Source organism: Tyto alba, unplaced genomic scaffold (assembly GCF_018691265.1).
Source record: "Tyto alba isolate M040663 unplaced genomic scaffold, T.alba_DEE_v4.0 Super-Scaffold_21, whole genome shotgun sequence".
NCBI lineage: Eukaryota > Metazoa > Chordata > Aves > Strigiformes > Tytonidae > Tyto > Tyto alba.
The window spans coordinates 12,910,491-12,931,815 of NW_024881295.1; the positions used below are offsets into that span (position 1 = coordinate 12,910,491).

Below are 21,325 nucleotides of genomic sequence, written 5' to 3' on the forward strand. Positions count from 1 at the left end.
CCAAAATAACAACCATTACTTTACCTACTTTGTTCTTGAAATTCAGTGATATTCAGAGAGATCTGTACTTTGTACAACAGAAAAAAGTTTACTTTGGGCTAATCAGATGCATTCAGTACATTCAGAGTAACCGATTTCACTTCTGAAAAGTGATATTCTTTCTCCAGTCAAAATCCTGTGAGTTTCTCTCTCCTCCCGCATTATTCCTACAACTTCTCTGTTCATGATGTAACTATGGCAAAAGTTTTCCTCCCTTTTGCACGAACTAGATGTAAATGTCCATCTTCAACCCAGAGACTACAAGACTCTCTAATGTGAAATTCCAGGCTTATTACCAACACGTTGCTTACCGTATCCCTATTTTCTGGCTGCTGTAGGTATTTTGCAAATCATTTTAGTAATGAAATAAATAAAAGCCAGTATTTGTTATACAAGGGTTGTTACATTGCCCCAGAAGCCACATACAAGTTCTTCAAAAGTTTTAACCTAATGTGCTTCCTTTCAACTCAAGCGTGAACTTCAGTAGCTTAGTAGATTTATTATTACCATTCAGTTCTTGCCCAGATTGAGTGTAGTGAAATCTCTATGCAGTTTAACATTCACAACCTTTATAATTTTGTCATTCTTTCTACAGATGTCTCTATTAACCTAGTATATTATATTTTTAAAACAGTGAAGTTTTTGTAAAGAAAATTAAAAATAACTACAACTTTTGGAGTAACTACAGAAATTAAACTTAGAAATGAACACATCAGTATCCACCAATGCTCGTAGGTTATTTTAAAGTACCGTTCTTAGATCTATCTTCTTATTCTTCCTCAAAGTGACATAGGATGCTATTGTTGAAGACTCTGGTGTTGGTGATTTGGTTCTGGGTGGTACAACTCCAACAGGAAAATGTGAACCTGTGAAGCAGTAAAGCAATATACTAAGCGCTATGCTAAACATTGCCAAAACAGTTTATTGTTTTCAGGAAAATACATGTTGTCAGCCTTGGAAACTGTTCTTCAAAAGACAGCAAAGATCTCAATGTTTAACTATCACATCTGTCAGGGTACACAGGCAGATGACTAGCCCCTGGCTTGAGGTTTAGCTAACTGAATGGGAGACTACTGCACATGGCACAAGAAATTGCTGGACATAAAAATATAAACATAAAAATTTTGTCTGTAGGAAACAGACAGAAGTTTCACAGTGCTGTGTGGAATGGCTAGATTTCACAGATGGTTAAAGGGGAATTACGTGAAAGATGGCCAAACTTCACAGCTATCTGGAGGGCTGTACTGGTGACTTTTCGTGGAACAGAGTTTGCAAGGCCAGCAGGTAGCCATATCAGTGCTGCCAGTTACAGCCAAGCTAACCTAGGAAATGGTGTTGAAGATACATAATTTAGCAAACGTGGGACCAATGAACAAAAAGTAATTATGGGTGGGTGGTTTATTTGGGAGGAAACAAAGGCTGCAAAAGGGATGGGGTAAGGCGGATGGGAAAGAACAGGCATGGAACAAAGAGAGGACGGCGAATAGAAGGGGCCAGCTTTGCATAAACAAGCCATTTGTCAGTATGCTTGTCTGACCAAACCCCATGCCTTAGCATTGCAGTGTGTCCTATCTTCTTATTAAACTTTATTTGCAAGTGTTCTCCCTGTGAATACGCTTTCCCTTCTGTGTATGAGAGCGTGGGAGGTGCTAGTGACCTTCGAGCCAGGCTAGCTGGTGAGTAGGAGACAGCTACAGAGAGATCATAGCTCTGGGGGCCAAAGACAGGAAAGACTGCAGGTCTGCGGGTTGGCTGCTGGAGGGACCAAAGGCCTGGACCTGCTACCAGGGGGAACCTTCTGTCCCTGAGGTGCTAACGAACTTAAAACAAGTCTAGATGGCAAGCAGCATACAAGATGTGGGAGCCAGCTGTCCAAAAGACCTTAGGTCTAGGATTCAGATACTGGAGAGGCCAGAGGTACCGAGAGTTGATGGATGAAGATACCATAGGTGTGGCCAGCTCTTGGAGGGACTCGTCTGTGTATGTGCACAAGTGTGAGCTCATGTCTATGTGTGTACGAGATCAGCTAGCACGCTTTGGGCCTGGTTAGCTGGCGAGGGAGAACAGGATCACGCTATTTGCATTGCTCCACTTCCATGCGAGCGCTGGTCTTGTTTATGTGGTGCCTGTGATGGCACCAGTCTCGAAACCTGCTTGTGTTATCCGCTGTGGCTGTGCTTGGGCACTGCGGGACAATGTCCTCAGCCCTGCAGCTTGCTGTACTTAGGGATAGGGAAGCGCAGCAGCCAGGCGCTGTCTGGTTGGGAGCTGAGGATATTCTGTGTCCTGATGTCCACTACATTCATCTTCTCCTAACAATATCCACCACTAGTTGTTCTCCTTAGAGAAGCCCTGCCAAAATGTAATTAAGCTGGCAAAAAACTGAAGTTAAAGCTTACCAAAATATACAGATATAATTAAATAACACATGCTTATTTTTTTGCTTCTTGATACATGCAGGAAATCAAACTATTAAAAATAGTTTTTCCTTGCTGATTTTGCCTAAAAAAATAGATATAATGTCTTCTTTGATAGCCAAATTATTTCTCCTTGTTTTTCCTGAGATTGCATAGGTTTTAGAGGATATATTGACTCGGTGAAGGCTCAACTCTTTCTCCAAATTGTTTGATAGGCTGACAAAATAGTCTGAAGGTATTTGAATTCCAAATCCATCATTTAAAACAAAAAATATAAAGCAACAGCTTGGGTCTTCTTTAGACATAAAAAAGATAAAACACAGCAGAAGTCCGTTTTCATTTTGTATCACCTTTATGTACCACTCAGGTCATAAATATTCCTCTGCTTGCAGACAGCTGTAAGGGTTACTCTACACAGTCCCATTAAAACATTTCTCTTATTGCTGACATTTGAAAAGAGAGGAAAATGGCGTTTAGTACAGTAATGTGCACAAAGAACTAGAAAAACATTTTAAAATTTCCTCTGGAATCTACAGATTTTTAGAATCACCTTCAGTACAAAACTATATTATTTAAGTATGACTTCTAAATACAGCAAGAAAATAAAACTGCAGAGAAGAGCTGCCTTTGAGTTTGTTTCCTTTTCAGCTTATAAACTGTTAAGGTAGAATGGTATAAAAGCGTTTGTTGAAACAGCATATGCACTATCAAAAAGCCCAAACAAGCAGCAATGGTTATATTTTTCTTACTGCATGGGGACTGTTATTAGAAGTGAATGCCCAGAACAAGAAATATCTGTTAGAAAATTCACACGCTCAGAAGCATGGACCGGATGATAAAACACAGCTACGATAAACTCACTTCATTCTGTTGTTTAGGAAGATAAAAAGCCTCTCGTTCTTGATACCACTGCAACTATTTTCTCCCATGCCCCTAAATATTATTTATGTTAGAAGAAATTTTATTATTGCTTTACCTTACTGAGGACTGTTTTTCTACAAATGGACATAATAAAATTATTTCTGTCTTTACAGAAGACGACTGAAAGCAGATTGGGGTGCTCAAAAAGTATTGGTTTGCTTTATACAGTCAGCATGGGCTTTCTTACATTGTCTTGATAATTACTTTCCCTCTTGTCACAGTTTACTATAAATAATCTGGAAAACCGCAGGTCAATAAAACCTAAGCATGTTTTCAGTAAGGCAACTTCCTCAATTTAGGTGGTTGATGACTAGCAAATCTCAGATTAAACCTTGTATTTTTCACCACCAAGTTAGAAGAAATTTAGTATCTAGCTGAAGTGAACATTATACCTCAGCAAATACCATAGTGAATCTGAATTGACTAATTGTCTGGTAAATGCAAGCTTAACTATATCAATAGGGCCATTCACATTGTTTACACTCAAACTGTATGCTAGTCTTAGTTTTAAAAACCTCCATTAACTTTCTGATGAAAACAGTATCCTTATACGATCATAGTTCTTGAATATATTCTGGTACTGTTGCATCAGCCTGCTATGTACATGCTTAGTCAAACTACCAGAACAGAAGAGAGTGATCTTGCTGGCACTGGAAACTTCAACCATTACGGTAAAAAAATGGGTAGGTTTAGTTACTTTTTCTAAAAGCTCTTAATATGTTTTTTGGGAGGTGTCCAAGCTGCTTTTCCTGAAGTCACCTTTAACAAACTATTCTGTGTGTTTTAACAAACAGAATTGAGAAGCACTTCCTGGTAAAAGACTCTACCAAGCAATTAGTAGCTTTTATGGAAGCTAGATGAAGAGAAGAATCTAAAGCATTTAGCAATTGCAAAGACCTTTATTGTCTGTACACTCCAAGGTCATGATCACTATTCCTATTATATCAGAGGACAGAAGGCAATTCAACAATTACAAGATTAAAAAAAGAAAAAGACATTGTTTCCCTGCCTTATGAGAGTCTGAAAATTCTGTGGTGCTGCCTTTTTGGACGTTCCAGTGACATAACATCGGGAGCTTGATTCAAAAACTGAATAATTGTTCAAGGGGAAGAACATAAAATGGGTAATTGTTCAAGGGAATAGTGTGTGGGGAATGTGAGTGATGTGATTAGACATGGTGTCAATAAGGATTTCAGGGTTGTTGGTGAGTGTAATGTTTGATTTTTCTGCGGTGTAATTGACTGAAATCTTTCTCGTCATATAATTAAATCATTATTTTATTGTAGAAGCTGTTTCATCATATTAAGAAATGGGCAGGCTACAAAAATACAAAAGATGATATAGCTTCTATAACAACAGTTAAAGCTTTGTATTCGTTGTGGAAAAGGCTGAAAGGTTGTAAACACTGTGCCTGGGGACAAACCTTTAGCAGTAGATTCTGATTCTGAAACTTGTTCTGTTTTCTCTTCACCATTAGACTCATCCACTTCTGCTACTGTAGTTAACTCTGGTTCACTCTTATAAAGCCTATAATCAGGACCCTGAGGAACAACAGGTTATGAGGTAAATAAACACGCATTTTTGCACAAGCATTTATGTCTTAAGACTCAAAACAGTTATTTTGTGAAGACTCTACTCTCACTTTAAGACAATATTTCATTGTTCAAGTGCTATTGCAATTGTATTTCTTTCTATTTAATTTGAGTTGTATTTCTATTTAATTTGAGTAACAACATTTGCAGAATTTCAGAGCCTTGTGTAAGGCTTCAGCAAAAACTGATTCTGAGCCTGGAGTTTTATAAGAACTTGTAAGTAGAAGAATGTAATTTTCTGAAATTTACTCAGATAGAAGCATTTAAGTCTTAAGATATTTTATATATGCGCAGAATAAATGACAGGAAAATGTGAAGAGGAAATGATGGAGCTATAAATTAAGTAAATAAAAGTAAAAAGCATAACACCAAAGTAGCCAGATGACAAAATAAAAATTGTGACTGTGCAAATGAAGGGGGATGTTTCAAGAACAATGTGGCAGTTTAAGCCACTTACACAGTAAGATCCATTTCTCTGATATCCTTGAACTTGGTGAATCTTCTTTTCTTCTGGCAGATGTACTGGGCCCCTGCTATAACAGAGCAAGGAGCTGCTATCACTGGGCAGAGGGGGGATTATGGGAAGATGCTCTGTAAAGTCATAGGACCGAGGGAGTGGAGGACGAGGTGGGACTACTTCCTCTTCCTAAAGATTGTAGAATAGTCACCTTATTTAGATGTGCACATCTGTTACAATTATTTATAACTTAAAAAGAAAAATATATTACCATGGCTACACCAGCTATAGATTTTAGAATTAAAGGGACAATGTCACACTAAAAAAAAAAAAAAAGAGCCCAAGACAGCTTTAATTTCTTTGTGATTTTTTTGTTTGCTTGTTTGCTTTTTATTTTATTACTACCACCTAGACTGAAGTGCTTCAATAGTTTCATTATTCTGCTTATCAAAATTTTCAATTCTAACACCAGCACTTTCTGTTGGACATATAGGAACTCTCTGAATCATCCTTTAAAAATAAATTCAACATATATTTTAAAAGATTTTTACATAAATTAGATTTTTAGAAAATACTGTAAGCCAGATGTATATTGCATACAATTTAGATAACCATGACAATGTCCCTTTAAAACGGTAATGTCTAGCCAGATTTTCAGAGGAATTGAACATTTGGGAGCTCCCACAGTTTCAGCTGTTCTTGTGGGTGCTCTGGCCATCTGAGAACCAGGCTCAATATGTGAATAGACATATAAAGCAATGTATTTCTTCCCATGAAAAGTGTAGTGGGTAGAAAACAAATCCATAAATCAGGGTTTATATTTCTAGGGTAAAAGCCTAGGGAGAGGAAAATGTGAGAAATGGAAAAGAGAAACACAGTGGTGCGATATAAAGCCACAGAACAAATGAAAGTACTAGAATTACTAGTGGAGATATCAGTCTAAAACTATCTCATGCAATATTTTCACAGAAACATACTGAATACATCCATCAGATATCCTTAAAAATTATAATAATGTTCATTTTTATCATAGGTATATTAGAAATTCAGTGATGCTAAAATGACAAATATGCTAAAACCATACCTCATTTTTATATTTAATAGCTGAAAATGTCCTTGATCCCATGATGCCTGTTCGGGGGGAGGGGGGAAGGCATAGAAAGAAAGAAAAAAAAAGATGTTTTCAATAAACCACTTTTAAAATATGAATTACAACCTGTTGCTATCAAACAAATACACAAAGCATCAACCAGATGATTGTTTTCTTATTTTCTTGGCAATTTTACCATTTTTTCAAAATTATAATGTAACTATGGAATTTATCCTTCAAAAATATATATATGACCCAATCTCACTTCATATGAGATAAAAACTAACAGTTTACCTGCCTCTGAAGAGCTTCTTTGCTGTTTATGTTTGCTTAAACCTTCCATGACATCTTGAATTCTCCACAATTCCTTCTGAATCTGGGCACGCTGTATCCCTGCTGACTCAGTCTGCCAGTAGATAAACAGCATATATAGGCAATAACTTAGAATACGTTGCAAGCAGAAAAACAGAAAACCTTTTTCTTCCTTTAGACTACACTGCATATTCTTTCCCAATGAAGGCAAATAAAATGCAGTAATGACAGACACTCTTCCATAAAAGTGCAACATTCAAATATTGTCAGAAACAAAAAGTATAAGATTAACTAATTTCATAATGTGTCAGCTAATTTGACAGCAATTTCCTAGTTCAAACTCCACTTAAGAATATAATTGTATCTACTGTCTCAAAAGAAAATCCAAGCAAACTTTGCAAATGAGACCTACATACAACAAAAGAAAAGAAATCATCAGTTCTAACCCTAAAATAGGTGGAGAGGAACATGGTGTTTGCATACTAGAATATAAACTGTGGGCTTGTTTGCATTCATGGTCATGCATGCTTTGGACTGCAAAACACAAATTTCTCAGCTCTTGGGCTTCCTTGTAATCTCCCTTTCATAGCTGCATAGAAAATCAATCCCTGGAGCAAATAGCCTTTAATGCCGCCCAGCATGGACCACACCCACCTGCCTATTCCAGATAATGTATGCACATCTCTGTGTGTGTGCCACAGAGAGATTTTAGAAATTCAGAATTTATACTAACTGTCCAATCCTCCACAGCCCAACACACTGAGGTAATAAGATACACATCAGAACTCTTCATATGTAAAACCTGAAGCAATGCCTAGAATACTTTTTATTATAATTTATTTTAGTAGAACTATTTAAATACATTTCAAAATATTCAGTTAAATGGAAGGATTTTTGTGAAGATTTACTATGACTATCATAGCAATTAAGGTCTGAGAAAAATACCCCAATTTGGACCCCATTACTGAAACAGAAAGAGGAGGCTTCCAGATACAGGAAAACCAGTTCAAAAATCCAGGAAAAGCTGCAGACATCCTCAGGACTTACAAACTTTTAATTTCTTTTTATACCTTGTAAGTTAATGCACCCCATATCCCGCTTTTTTCATTTGTATAGTTTTTAAACAAAATCACAGTAAATGATAATGACTTAAGCATACTTTAAGATCTATGCCACACCTGAATTTCTCCAAGCCGATCAAGTTGCTCCTGCATATGGTTCCTTGTTACAGTTACATCATACTCCAATTTATCATATTCTCTCCAAGCTCTTTCCAGTTCCTAAGTATATAACAAAAGTGAAGAATTACAGATGCACATTCAAGTAAAAAAAAAAAAAAGAAAATAAAGCATATATATTTTTCTTTACTTAGTGGCATGAAACTTCAGGAAGTAATACATAAATAAATACCAACAATAAACAAATATGTATTTTAGAGAATGTAATGCTTAAACAGCTTTTTGATTTTTCTAATGATACTGAATGGAATTCAAACAAACAGCATTTTGTATTTTCACAAACAAAAACTAAAGGCAAGAGCAGAATCTTTAGAATATGTCTTTATAGTCCACAGGCATGTGGGTCTTAAGCTGTCCTTCCACTGAGGCAGAAAACTCACAAAAATGGATGCAAATTTTTCTCTTTTATCACACTGAATACGTATGTGTGAATGCACAACATGTGCGTGTCTACACAATGTGCTGTGCAAGACAAATGTAAGTCATCCAACCCTGCCTGTAAGGTTACCAGCGAATGCCCCAGGCCTGCTAATACACCATTATCCTGCATATGTCAAACACCAGAAGGGAGAAGGTGCAAAAAGAAAATATTCTTTGAGGTCAGCTCTACCATCTCATTTTTTAAGCCCACATCAAGCAATTTACTCAATTTAACATAAATTAAAAAGTTAATGAGGGAAAGTATATCTGGAGGATTTCCTTTCCCTGATTCCCTCTCCCTTGTCCAAGTAATTCCTTTTACAACATGTCTAATGTTCAGATTGAAACCAGTATTTCAGGGCCTACTTCATATCAATTTCACCACAGCAAACCACTGGAATTTGACACTGCAAAACCTTTTTGGATATATATGTAAGTAGGCAAAAATGATTCTTTCCCTTGTCATTTCAGTGTAGAAACCATCATGAGGTGGAAAAGGACAGTAAATAGCAAATCCCTTTCCTTTTTTTTTAAGGTTTTTCAAAGTGTAAAACTTGAAAGATCTTTTAAGTATAGTAGTCCACTATTGAGAGAGACCATGAGAGTATAATCTATTCTTTTCATCATGCAGCTGATTTTGCTTGAAATAAGCCACCTATCTGATCGAATATTTGATAAAGTTTATACTTCCTACTATTTTGCCATCACATAAAATAGCTTATTTTCATTATTTACTTCTCCTGTAATCAATTTTTCATATTATAAAGATAGAAATTACCACATCAATTAAAGTCAGCATGGTCAAAAAAAAAAACCCAAAACAATTAAAGAAAGACTACACTATGAGTAGTGAAAAGATCACTTTCCAGATGCCCTTGACGAAAATAGAAGAAAGTAAAAGAAAACAGAATTTTGTTGGAATGTAATGAAAAATAGCCAGAGACAACACAATTAAGAATATGAACATGAAGATAATAATTTGACACTTCATTGAGTTTTACTGACAAGAATGTATTACTTACTGCAGTAGCTCGCGACACTTCTCGACAAGTGCTAAGTAGTCCGTTCTGCAAGTCATCTCTCTGTAAGACTACATTTTGTATGGCTGCGGGATTATCTGCATTCATTTCTATCTCCTGACTTGCTGATAGCAAAGCTTGCTCAAGTGTGTACTATTATAACAAAAAGAATTATTTTTAATGTTCTGCATCATTGGTCTGATTTTCATTTTATTTCAGTTATCGATGTTCTGATAATAAGCATGTAAAATAACATCCAATTTAGGTAATAAATACAATTGTCCTACTTTCTCCTTGTGTAGCTGTTGAAGCTTCTCCTCCAGTGCTTGTACAACTTTATCTTGTTCACATAAACGGCTAAGTTTAGCCTAGTATATAACAAAAAATGATCACAATTAAGATTTCATTTTTAACATCTTCCATAATCAAAATATAACTTGATCAAATCATTACACAAGACTGTATAAAATGTTATTACCACAAAATATGAATTCTAAAATTATGAAGGCACGAGTCTTGCATTTTCAAATTAACCTCAGAAATCTTCTTAAGATACTATGAAATAAGTGTTATTATAACTTGAAACGGGATTGCTCAAAACATATAATTTATGATTCTACAGCTAAATCTTTACAAATTAACAATAGGCATTAAATACTGTTCTAATTTACATATTCCTCAGCATTATAAAGAATATTGGATACATTCACAGTCTTTCCCACAGTTATTTCAGGTGGTAGTTTTTAATATTTAGTTGCTAGTACTATTCATGCTCTGCTCAGTTTTAGCTCTGATCAAGGCTTGGCTATGGCTAAAACTGTTCCACTTCAGCTCCAGTTTGAGCAAGTAACTGTTCAGTGCACTCTAACCAATTTGAAACAGTTTACTTTTCTATATCTGAACAACCTTTTTGGTTCAGCTTGTGCTGATCTGACTTTTTAACTCTTAAGAGAACACTGGGATGCTGCCTGCGTATCGGTCATATTTCCTGAAAAATGACATTCTCATGCTTATAACGGAACTATAACTACAGAGTTTTTCCCTTCAGCCTACAGTGTAATACTTCTGGCAGGTGAGAAGGTTATTACAAAGAGTCATGTTCTTATGTCTCACAATTTCACACAGCAATTCCTGTTGGTAATCACCTATACAAAGTGCTTTTCAAACCCAAAAGTCGAGGGGGAAATTATCAAAATAAAGAGACAAATACCAACATTTCCAGGGAAGAAGAAATACAAATGACTTACATCAATATCCAGCTCTTCAGTTCTATATTTGTATAGTGTACCCCTACACTCTTCTTGTGTTAACTATAAGGAAGAATAATATTGCCATAAAACAACTTCATTGGACTATGAAATGAAACTATTGTTTAGTTTAAGAGCTTTCATACAGAAATCAGCTTTTGCTTGAAAGTCAAACATATCACATTGAACAATATATTTTTAACCAATATATATTAATGAAGATAAGTAAATGGAATGTCAAGCAGACTGTCAGTAGAAAGTTGCATTAACTTAATAGGCTATGTTTCTAATGCAGACTGGATTTTTAAAGATGTACAACTAATTCAATTAAATATGGATTATGTAGGAAGATTAAACTGCCAGAGTATACCTATACACAGTCATACATCATTATGTATGTTTTCTTATGTGCATTCTAAATATAGGGGCTCATACTACTTGGAATTAACCATCCTAGGCCCACTAAGGTCAAGTATATCCACAAGGAGGATATTCTGATGTGAATCAAATCAGAACAGAATGACCTAAGTATACAAATAAGTGTAAAATATCTTGCTACAGGCATACACCCAGTAAGTGCTACCAAATATCTTTCTGCCTACTTCTGCACATGGATTTCCTCCCTCCAACAGAGTACTGCCAGAAATGCCATAAATGGAAGCTCTTCTATTTTATCTTTGGACCTAGGCAAACTTGTCTCCTCACGTCAGTCAGCATGTAAGGTATCCTCAAACTACTTTCATACAGCTTCCCACATTAAGTTCTTAACTCCTTCCATCTCTGAACTGACCAGTAGAAAGATTTAAAAATATTTTACATGAAAAAAGGTAGCTCCCCATTTTAGAATGAACTGTCATGTACAGTAACTATTTAATGTCCTATGCAGCAAGAATTGGCATAACACTATCAACCCCTGTATTCTATTTAATGAAAAACACATGTGCATTGAGTCTCAGAATAGATGCTTTCCTTACACGTATCTGTCATAATTAGGTCATTGTGACTTAATAGTGCAAGAAAGACTATAAGAACACAAGTCCATGTTAAAGGACACTTATAAATAGAAGGACTAGGGAAGGGTTAATCAGACAAGCATTCCAAACAAACGTACATGTCTTCAACACACTTAAGTGTTTCATTTCAAGACATTATGTCCACATACCTCATGCAAATGCACCTGGTGACAATTTAAAAGTATGTATAGTGTATTAAAACCACACAGTAACTTTCTTTGAAATGGACATTTTATGAAAATGAGTGTTGGAATATGATAAAAGCCACAGCACTTTTGCACCTTGTGAATGTCACAAAATTAAGATATCTATTTAAACTCCTACTATTGCAGAGTTATGCTTTTTAACTGTTGATTTTATCAAAATGAGAGAAAAATGAGGAATGGAAATATTTAAAAAAACTCATAAACATGGCCAAATGTCTTTAACTTACAGAGGACACCTAGTTATATTTCATAACAGAAAGATTTTACAGAAGATAAATTATCCACTGTTAGATAAATACATTTTCCCAAGACACTGCTCAGTATTTTATATAGCTTGCCTGGAAAAATGTAATGTTATATTTTCAAGACAGTATTTTTCACACTTGATTTTTTTAAAAAGAGGCACATTTATTTTTTTTGGCATTTCAACCACAATTATAGCCAAGTTTAAAATAGCTTGCCAATTCAGCATCCCTATCCCTGCCTACCTCCTAAAAGGAAGGTATTTTAAGTATTCAGAAAATGAAAACAGATTTTCAAAGAACACTATACACGTGCTAATGCTTCTTATTAAAATCCTATCACACTTTTAAAATTGTTTCTTGCTTTTGTCAGCGGTACTAGTTTCCCACAATAGACACTGCTGGAGTGCCACTTCATTTCAACATTTCTACTGCAATATTTTACATAGATCTAGTGCAAAACCTCTAAAAATAGTATGAAACACTTAATCCATCTCTGACAAAACAGCAGTTTCTCTTTCCACAGCACATCTATAAAACAGCTTAAGGCAAAATGTGCAGAATGCTATCACATCCTACTGGAATTATGAGAGGAATTGCAATAGACAAACTGCAATTACACATTACAAGTAAGGTTAACAACCTCATAACCCTGGAAAACACATTGTAAGAGCTCCAACAATCAAGTTATCGAAACGTATTTTGTCACGTTCAACAAACACCTCTTGCCAAATCATTCCTACAAATACTTTACCGGGACAGTAATTTCAAACAAAGAGTGCCACCTACTGAACCAATGACATTGATTTCTACACTTTTCCTCGACATTTGCCTACTCAAATGGAAAAAAATCCATTCCTCTTAACATGGTGAAATACACTGCACAGCTCCCGGACATTAAGGAGCAGCACCCCGAATACCTACAAATAGAACTTTGCATTTTTGAAAGGCAAACGGCACACAGGGAGTTTGGCCAAACACATTATCTTACATGTGAAAAGGTAAAGTGACCTTAATTGAATTTCCATTTTATGTTGTCATCTACTTTACAGTCCCACTGAACACTCCCCCCATCTCTGTCAAACGCCATTACCAGATGAATCACAGAAGTGGATAAATCCACCACAATGCACACAATACAAGATGTCCTTAGAGGGAAGTTTCTTCCCAAATAAATGCAGATTAGGCAAATCTCTCTCTCAAGACATGAGGGATTAAACCTATTTAAGCAGTCAATATTAAAAACATTTAAGTGACAGTATTATTTCATTACCTTATAAGCTATTTTCAGATTTTGCTAACTGTTTTGATACAAGAAATGTTTGGCAGGAAATTTCACACCCTGAGAGCACACTAAGCATCTCTGCAAGATTACTGCACTTAGGAAATTAAAACAGGACGATCTAGGACATTTTGTGGGGAGCACGAGGTTGAAGTCAGACTTCCAAGTGGCTTTGTTTTTTTTTTCTTTTTTAAAGTACTTCTTACTATCAAGGAAGAAGGGCAAATGGGCATTTACCCCACAGTGAACGGGTTTCTCCTCTAATTTTGCATGATGCGACAGATAACAGTTCAAATACAAACTGTAAATACAAGATTTTGGGCTGAAATACAATCATCTCATGTGTTCATAACAAAACCTGAAAAATATTTCTACCTACAAATCTTGAAATCTAGCATGCATAGCAGTTTAAATGTATGCAGCTGCTATAGTAATAATAACAACAGCAACAATAATAATAATAAAAAATATGTTATAAATGAGGTCTCCCTATCCTTACAGGAGCAAAAAATCAAGGATTATTTTCATATGTTTTTAATGTATTAAAGACAATTATCCAAGCAAAGACCCGGATGTTAGCTTGTTACACTCAGATTTTAGTTTTTGCCCCTTTAGGAAACTCACACACATAAGAGGAACTGAGGACAATTCTACTTTTAAAATGACCATGTGCTGCTTTAGAAAACAAGATTAACACTCCTCACCTAGTATTAGAAAGACACAAAAAAAGCCAAGGTAGAAATGGGTCCATGCTGTAAAAAGCCTCTATTTTTCTTGTCCATACATATGGAATCATCGCCCTGCCTTATACTTGTAAATTTACAGTACAGTCTGTAGAGCAGACTGATTTAAGTCACAGTGATTTAAAAAACTGTGAAGATGTAACAAATCACAAAAAAAGCGCCTTATAAATAACACATTTGAAATAGTATATATTTTATCTATTTTACTGAAGAACCATTAACCATTACAAACAAACAGGAAGCAAGACACCTCAATTTCTAATTAAATACAAGATTTTCTTGCTTTCCTTTGCTTAACTATATATAAGCTTAGTCATAAAAGTGAACTGAATAAACTGAAGCAAAGAAAGATCCTCTTCTCTACCAGGGGGAATGGTTACAGTCATCAGAAACTAGTTTATCATTTTGACAACAAAACAGGTTTCCATCACTACACAGAGGCTTCTCCCAATTGTTTACATTTCTTTAAAACTGTATTGGGAGAGATGACTGATAAAAAAAAAAAAATTGAATAAAAAATGATATGTTGTTTAAACTTTAAATAATTTACCATAATTTTAAACAAGTTAGTTCTGCATTACAAAAATTTAGAAGACTATTTAGGCAGTGAAATTTTGCCTGTATTTTTAGCCTTTTCTGGAAGTCAGTTAATGCAGTATTTTATATAGGAAACTTAATCCATGAAAGCAGAAGGTCTTGCTGTTCTCCAGTTTATGCAATACACGGGTTCTCCTGCACAAGCCTGCCAACATGTCGCAAACGCTCTGACCTGAAGAGACCACATCTCTAGTGACAAAAGGTGATTCAGCCTTCATGATCTCTTAGAGTCACTGTTTCTTTGACAAGAATATCAAAAAAGGTGCTTATACAGTGTCAAATACAAAGCAGCAGGTATGTCTATAAGGTGAAGGCAGTGCTGTGTAGCAATACCTTAGCTGACAGTACAGCTTTGTCAAGACAGCACTCTAATTTATTGGTATCCCTAAATAAGTGGGCAGACTAGCCCAGGCACAGCTGTACCTCAAATGTGTCCATATTAATATTAGAAGATGAGATAGTTTACCCTGACACATCCAAATCACCTCTGCTTATTATATGTATTTTGACTTATTTGTCTTACATACTTTACCACAGAAAATTGATTTTCTTTAAAAAAAACCTTAACAGCTAGTCTTCTTAAAAAAAAACAAAAAACAAAAAACAACAAAAATCGATTTCATTTGGGGCTCGAGGGAGCCTTACTTCTCCCATTCCTCTTCCAAATAGTTCCTTCAGGTTCCATGTTAAAGCTCCTATTTTGCACACAAGAGCACAAATTGGACGAGCCTGAAATCAAAGCCACTCACAACCCTACTTCCTTCGGAAAGCTGAGATTCTTCTTGCAACTCTTCTGGATCAGAAGCAAATCTACAATGTGGAGTTGACTTCCAGAGAAATGAAACATGAAATTAAGCTGTAGTATTTTTTTAGAAACATGGAAAAGTATTAATCACTAATAAACGACCGTGGCATGGCAGAACATCTAATTTTCTTCAAACCATGCAACCTTTATATGTCACTGGCTCACAAGGGCATAAATGCAAGGGAACTGGGAACTTGTCAGATATTCCCTCCTGACTGGTAGCCAGAATCGCACACCTCATCTGATGCAAAATATCATAGTCATTTAAGGAAGAACAGTATCTTTGTTGCAGTTGAGGCAAGGAACTTCTTAAACATTCCCTGATGTGACAGGAGCTATTAAGTTAAGCCCCAGAATCCCTAAGACACTGCAGTGCCAACAGATAACGTATTGGCCATGCTCATAAGTTAATGCAGGTCTCAACTCACAGACAATATTTCCATTCACATTTCTGATTCTTCTTCCATCTTACCATTTACAACCATCGCTAGATACTCTGTTAGTGTGCATGGTTAAATCTGCTGTGACTTTATGAACAGACACTGCCTTTTGGATTTACAGTCCCCAGATCAAAGTAATTTTGATCCTTCCTTTCTTCCGTGGCTAAAGGCTTGGTAGGTGCAAACAAAAACTTGTAAATCCACTTCCTAGAACAAAACAAAATTGCCAGAAATGACCAGGTAAACACCACTCACATGCTTTTGTAGTGGTCAAAAGAAAGAAGCACCTTTGAACACTAATTGCAGAGAATCATGCTAAGACAAATGTTGGAAGCTTATTGGAAGTTTTATGAATTTACTGGACACCTGCATAAAACATCAACTAATTAAATAATCTAGACAGTAAAAGTTATCCAAAAGTGTACATTTAATACTTAACAACAAAAACGCAGCAAAAGCCATGCTAACGATATTGCAGCATTTTATAAAGCATGGATGACTTGTGGTTTTCCAAAGCAAATAAGAGAAGCACCAATGTTATGAATAAATCTGAGGAACAACCAAAACTGTCACTAAGGAAAATTTTTGCAGATGATAAAGCAATTTCATTCACTATCCAAGACCTTACTTGCTGGTACAGTTGCGGTCTTAGCGCCGAGTTCTCAATCATAGTGTGAACCATGGTGATTAAAGGTTCATTCTCTTTCATCTATTTCAAATCAGGAGGAGCATACAGCAAACATCAGTTTACAGCATGGCTAGATTTGAAAGACGACACTGTAAAATATAGCCTCTACTTTAATTTTTTCTAATAATGCAGTAGATTACATTTTATCCCATGCTTTTTATATATTCCATCATTCAGTTATATCAATATCTGAAAAGTTTAATAATATCAAACAAATGTATCAAAGCCACATAAATGCTCAAAACCAATGTAGTATTTATTCACCAACACACTCCCTTTTTAAAAATAAAAATACTTAATATAAACCCAGATTTGCACAACATTGAAATCAAAAGTACTATCAGATTATGCAATAGGAACACTCAAACCTTTATCAGAAAACCTTTCAAACTATAGATTTAATAACTCAATGTACATTAAAATCATATAAGCATTCTCAGCCTCTGAATATTGAAGTGAGGTTTAGACTTCTGTTCATGTACCACAAAATATCTTCATATACTGCACTGATTTCCATACTTAGGAACTTTCAATCATTACTCACTGTATTTATCCACACCCATATATGAGTGAGAAACCATTTCAAAACTGGTCAGATATTTTCCATAATGATTAGTATTTACTGATATGTGTGCAAATGTCAGAGTCAAATACTTTGATTATTATAGTAAAAATTGCATACATTGAGAATTTCAGAAAAGTATGCAACACAGAAAATAGTATGGGATTTTGGTTTTAAAAAGAAGACTTTCCTAAGAGTAAGGGAAAAATTATGAAAACAGATAGTTTTCCTCTCCAAAAGAAACTGAAAAGTCACTTAATGCACAGTCCCCCTCCTATTTTTATTGGAAACTTTAGGATCCATTGGAAACTTTGGGAAACCTTAGCAACTTGTTTCAAGCATGGTTACATAGGAAGGATCTTCCACTCTGTCTTTATGTATATATATATATATATATATATATATATATATATATATATATATATATGCAGTCACCCTGAATTTGCATGGCAAACTTTTGTTTCACAGATTGAAGTGCAACAGAAAGCCAAAGTTTTTGATGCATTTTGGATTTTCTTGTCCCTAATTATTGAGGAAAAAATCCCCTAACTTGCACATTTGGAGAAATATTTTTTTTACTTATAAGAAACACATTTTTATTGTTATAGATGGAGGACCTTTTTGTTGTTGTTGTTGTTTTTTAATACATAGTAAAGTCCGGCCAGCTGATAAGTTAATCACCCAATAAAGAGTATCTAATCTTAGGAAGGCAAGCTTATGATGCTCTGTCTGCTCAAGGCGGGAAAAAAACAAACAAGCAACCCCTCCCATTTCCTCCATCATCTACAGTATACATAAACAGAAAACTAGAACTGACGCAAGAAGTTGTTCTCCCTCCACATTAAAATTTTGTCCAGAGAATGGGTGAACTGGTGATACCAAAAGGTATCTCAACAGTAAGGTCAACAATAAGGTCCAAAGCCAAGCAATCAAACTACGTACAAATTAAATATTTGTAAAGGAAAAAATTGGCTGAAATATTTTATTAGGAGTATGCTGGTTTGGATGCATTTTCATTAGGAGTATTTCAACACCTTCAGGCTCTTTGGCTAATTCTTTTTTACAGTATTTCAAATTTTTCCTTTCTGACTGATAACAGACAACACCGTAATTAATTTCTGTGGAACTGTTCAGAGATTGTTCTCATCCACATTAGAAAAGAAGTGGATTTGCTCAAAAGATGTTCTGAAGCAATGTTTTGTCCTCCAGCCAGATCCAACCTTGATTTACAGGACTTCTTCCAATATTTTTACTACCACTGGTGCTTAATCATGCTTATCTAACACCGCCTGCAAAGGCCAGTTATTTCCAGAAAAGCTCCAGTTCCTCAATCCCTTATGGAACAAAGAGCAAAAAACAGATAATTGGTAAAGTAATGACAACCAAAGAGCCTCTGTAGCAGTCAAATAGTCAAATATAGCAGGCTTTTTTCCCCTTTAGCAAATAATGTTTCCAAAAAATCATGACATTTAACTACTGAGAATTTAAGTTCTTGAGGGAGTATGTATCTGTCACAAACCTTCCGTTAATTAAAGCCAGCACACACACAAGGCTATGCGTACTGAAAAACTGGCAAAGTAAACTGGAGCTATGTGGGACACAATGGCAAGTCCCATGCTCTAAAAGGTGAGGAGGATACCTATTTTTTGTTCTTAATTCATTATCACAAGGCTACTCCCAAACTGAAGTTGGACACTATTCACATTGAATAAACAGCTCAAGGAAAAATAATTGCTTGTTCATAATAGAAATAAGCCTCAATTTTCTCTCACTTCAGGAAAAAAAAAATTGTACAGTAAAGGACACCTTTTAGATCCTATGTATAATAACTAATAGTATTGTACTCATAAAGTTTCTCCAACTAAAGTAGTCACAAAAATCAGGATTAAGATTTTCATAAGCAAAGTAAAGTGTGAACTGTCTGATGCCACACAGCAAAACAGCAGTAAAACCAAATAAAATTCAGCAGTCTTGTCTTTATCTCTTTCTTCTTCTAATAAGTAACTTTTCCCAGACGTGATGCTTCCTCTTTTCTTTTATCTTTACTTATGTAGTATATAAAAGCATTTTCCAGTTGGAAATAATGAAAAAAACCACCTTCTTGACATACGATCTATATGAACAGCTACATTAATTATGGGCCAGCATCTGAATGGGTATTTGTGTTTAAAACTGTGAAGCCAAGCTGTTAACAATTTTTCTCTTCCTTCTTTTTCAAAAATTCTCTTCTGTGTTTGATAACACCCAAGCCAGATGACATTTCAGTATGTGCTGTTCTGGTGGCAGCGATCAGCTGGAATAGTGACTCCCTATCTGGACAGTTGACCACACTGATGAGATAAAACCATATGTTATGGCTCACAAAACACTAAACTCAGATTGGCAGTTTTATCAATTTCCTCTCAAGCTTCCTGAAGGTAAAAGCAGTGGCAATAGGACCTGACTAAGCTTTTCTCCCACCTTGCCTCTGCTTTTTAATCTTCTGCCCAAAAAATAGAAGGAAAAAGCAGTTTTCCTTCCTTCATCCTTTTTACAGCAATGGTGCCTTCAGGGCAGTCTTTTTTTCATGCTATAGAGTCCCTGTCCTTAAGCCTCCCTTCTTCCTCTGGGGAGGGAAAGGTAAAAAAAAAAAGCAACAGAAATAAGAGTGGTGGCTGAGTCAGCTTGGTCTACCTTATCCAGATAACCTGAAAAATACAAGTAAGGAGTAGTATCCTGTATGTTGATATTGTAGGACATTGAATTTTAGTCTGAAACGCAAGATATCAGATATAATACAGGATATCTGCCAGCTCTATCCGAATCCCCTTGTACTATTCCAGCCTCCTCTAATTTACTCCCTTTTCTCAGAAACACTTTCAGGATCTCATAAAGAGGGTGGTGAAGAGGAGAAAACAAGTAAAACACCAGAACAGTATGGATGTTGGCTGTGGGACCTTCATTCCTTTATTTGACAACTTCTTGTTCAAGTTCTGTTTATTTTAGGCACCCTTTGAAAACTGAAAGAAATTTAAAATGAAAATACTGATAGAAGTAGATCAACTACCTAATACCTAAAATAGTTACATAAATAACCATTTCAAAGAATAAGGAAAAAAAGAAAAGACTAAATGAAATTTATCAGAGCTTCTACTGTGACAAACCAGCCTGGAATATGGAGAGATCAGTGTAACAACACACATGAAGACTCTAACATAGATAGCTTGAGCTCAGTAGAAAAATGGTTTTTCAGCCAAAGAAAAGTTTTATTATCAACATAAAACTGGGAAGTGTACTAAAGGGCTGGTTTTCTGGAATTCTCCGTAGTAACAGAAAGATTCAAGTGGTACCTCCTGCCATGGCTTTATTTACAAAGGAGAAAAAAGTGTGTCTAGCTTTTATTTGGAAAAAAATGTTGTTCCTACTTTTCATTACTGTTATTGTAATAACCGGGTACAAATACCTTACGGAGACTGCTGGCTTGGATTTAGTAATGAACAGTCAGTGATCCCTGAAAATTTGATAATGCAGAAGACTGAGATTATATGTGCCCTCATAACACGTCCCACATTGGCAAACAAATCATCATTGTCTAGTGTTGCTAGCTGTGTCCAAAGAACTACTTCTTAAAAGGCAAATGAGTCTCTCACCCACCTCTCTATGAACCCTGAGCCAGCAGAGAAGTTCACAACCTCACTATAAAAAAACAAAAGGATGCCTGACAATCATTCTTTCAGCCATAAGACATCAAAGAAATCATATGGCTGGATATATGTGTCAGCCTCTTCAATCTTTTTTTCTCTATCTCTGAACTACAACAACAACAACAAAAATTCTGAAAGCATAATACAGAAACATCAAAAAGTGTAACATAAGAACTTATAAGCATCTCAAAAGGAAACAGCAGTACAAAAAATAAGCATGACAAAAAACGCTATGGGATATTCTGGAGCCTTGATAAGAAGGCCACCTAACAAGTAGACAACAATTTACTGCAGCAGCATAAAAGTTACCCT

The 21,325-nt window shown here is 35.5% G+C and overlaps 1 protein-coding gene across 18 annotated transcripts in view; it reads right to left on the reverse strand.

Annotated features, from left to right (window-relative positions):
* The window catches only part of PLEKHA5 (pleckstrin homology domain containing A5), a 169,805-nt gene that overhangs the window by 13,361 nt on the left and 135,119 nt on the right, over positions 1-21,325 (reverse strand). For 6 of the 18 annotated variants that reach the window (XM_042795236.1, XM_042795243.1, XM_042795235.1 and 3 more), the window contains 8 exons: positions 10,753-10,815; positions 9,793-9,873; positions 9,509-9,658; positions 8,007-8,108; positions 6,811-6,922; positions 6,511-6,557; positions 4,801-4,918; positions 790-905 (listed from right to left, as the gene is read on the reverse strand). In XM_042795236.1, coding sequence (XP_042651170.1) covers positions 790-905; positions 4,801-4,918; positions 6,511-6,557; positions 6,811-6,922; positions 8,007-8,108; positions 9,509-9,658; positions 9,793-9,873; positions 10,753-10,815 — 789 coding nt within the window. Of the gene's footprint in view, positions 1-789; positions 906-4,800; positions 4,919-5,426; positions 5,616-6,510; positions 6,558-6,810; positions 6,923-8,006; positions 8,109-9,508; positions 9,659-9,792; positions 9,874-10,752; positions 10,816-16,137; positions 16,288-16,708; positions 16,839-21,325 lie in introns of those variants that run through there. The other 12 variants (XM_042795233.1, XM_042795241.1, XM_042795231.1 and 9 more) reach the window with 5 other exon arrangements.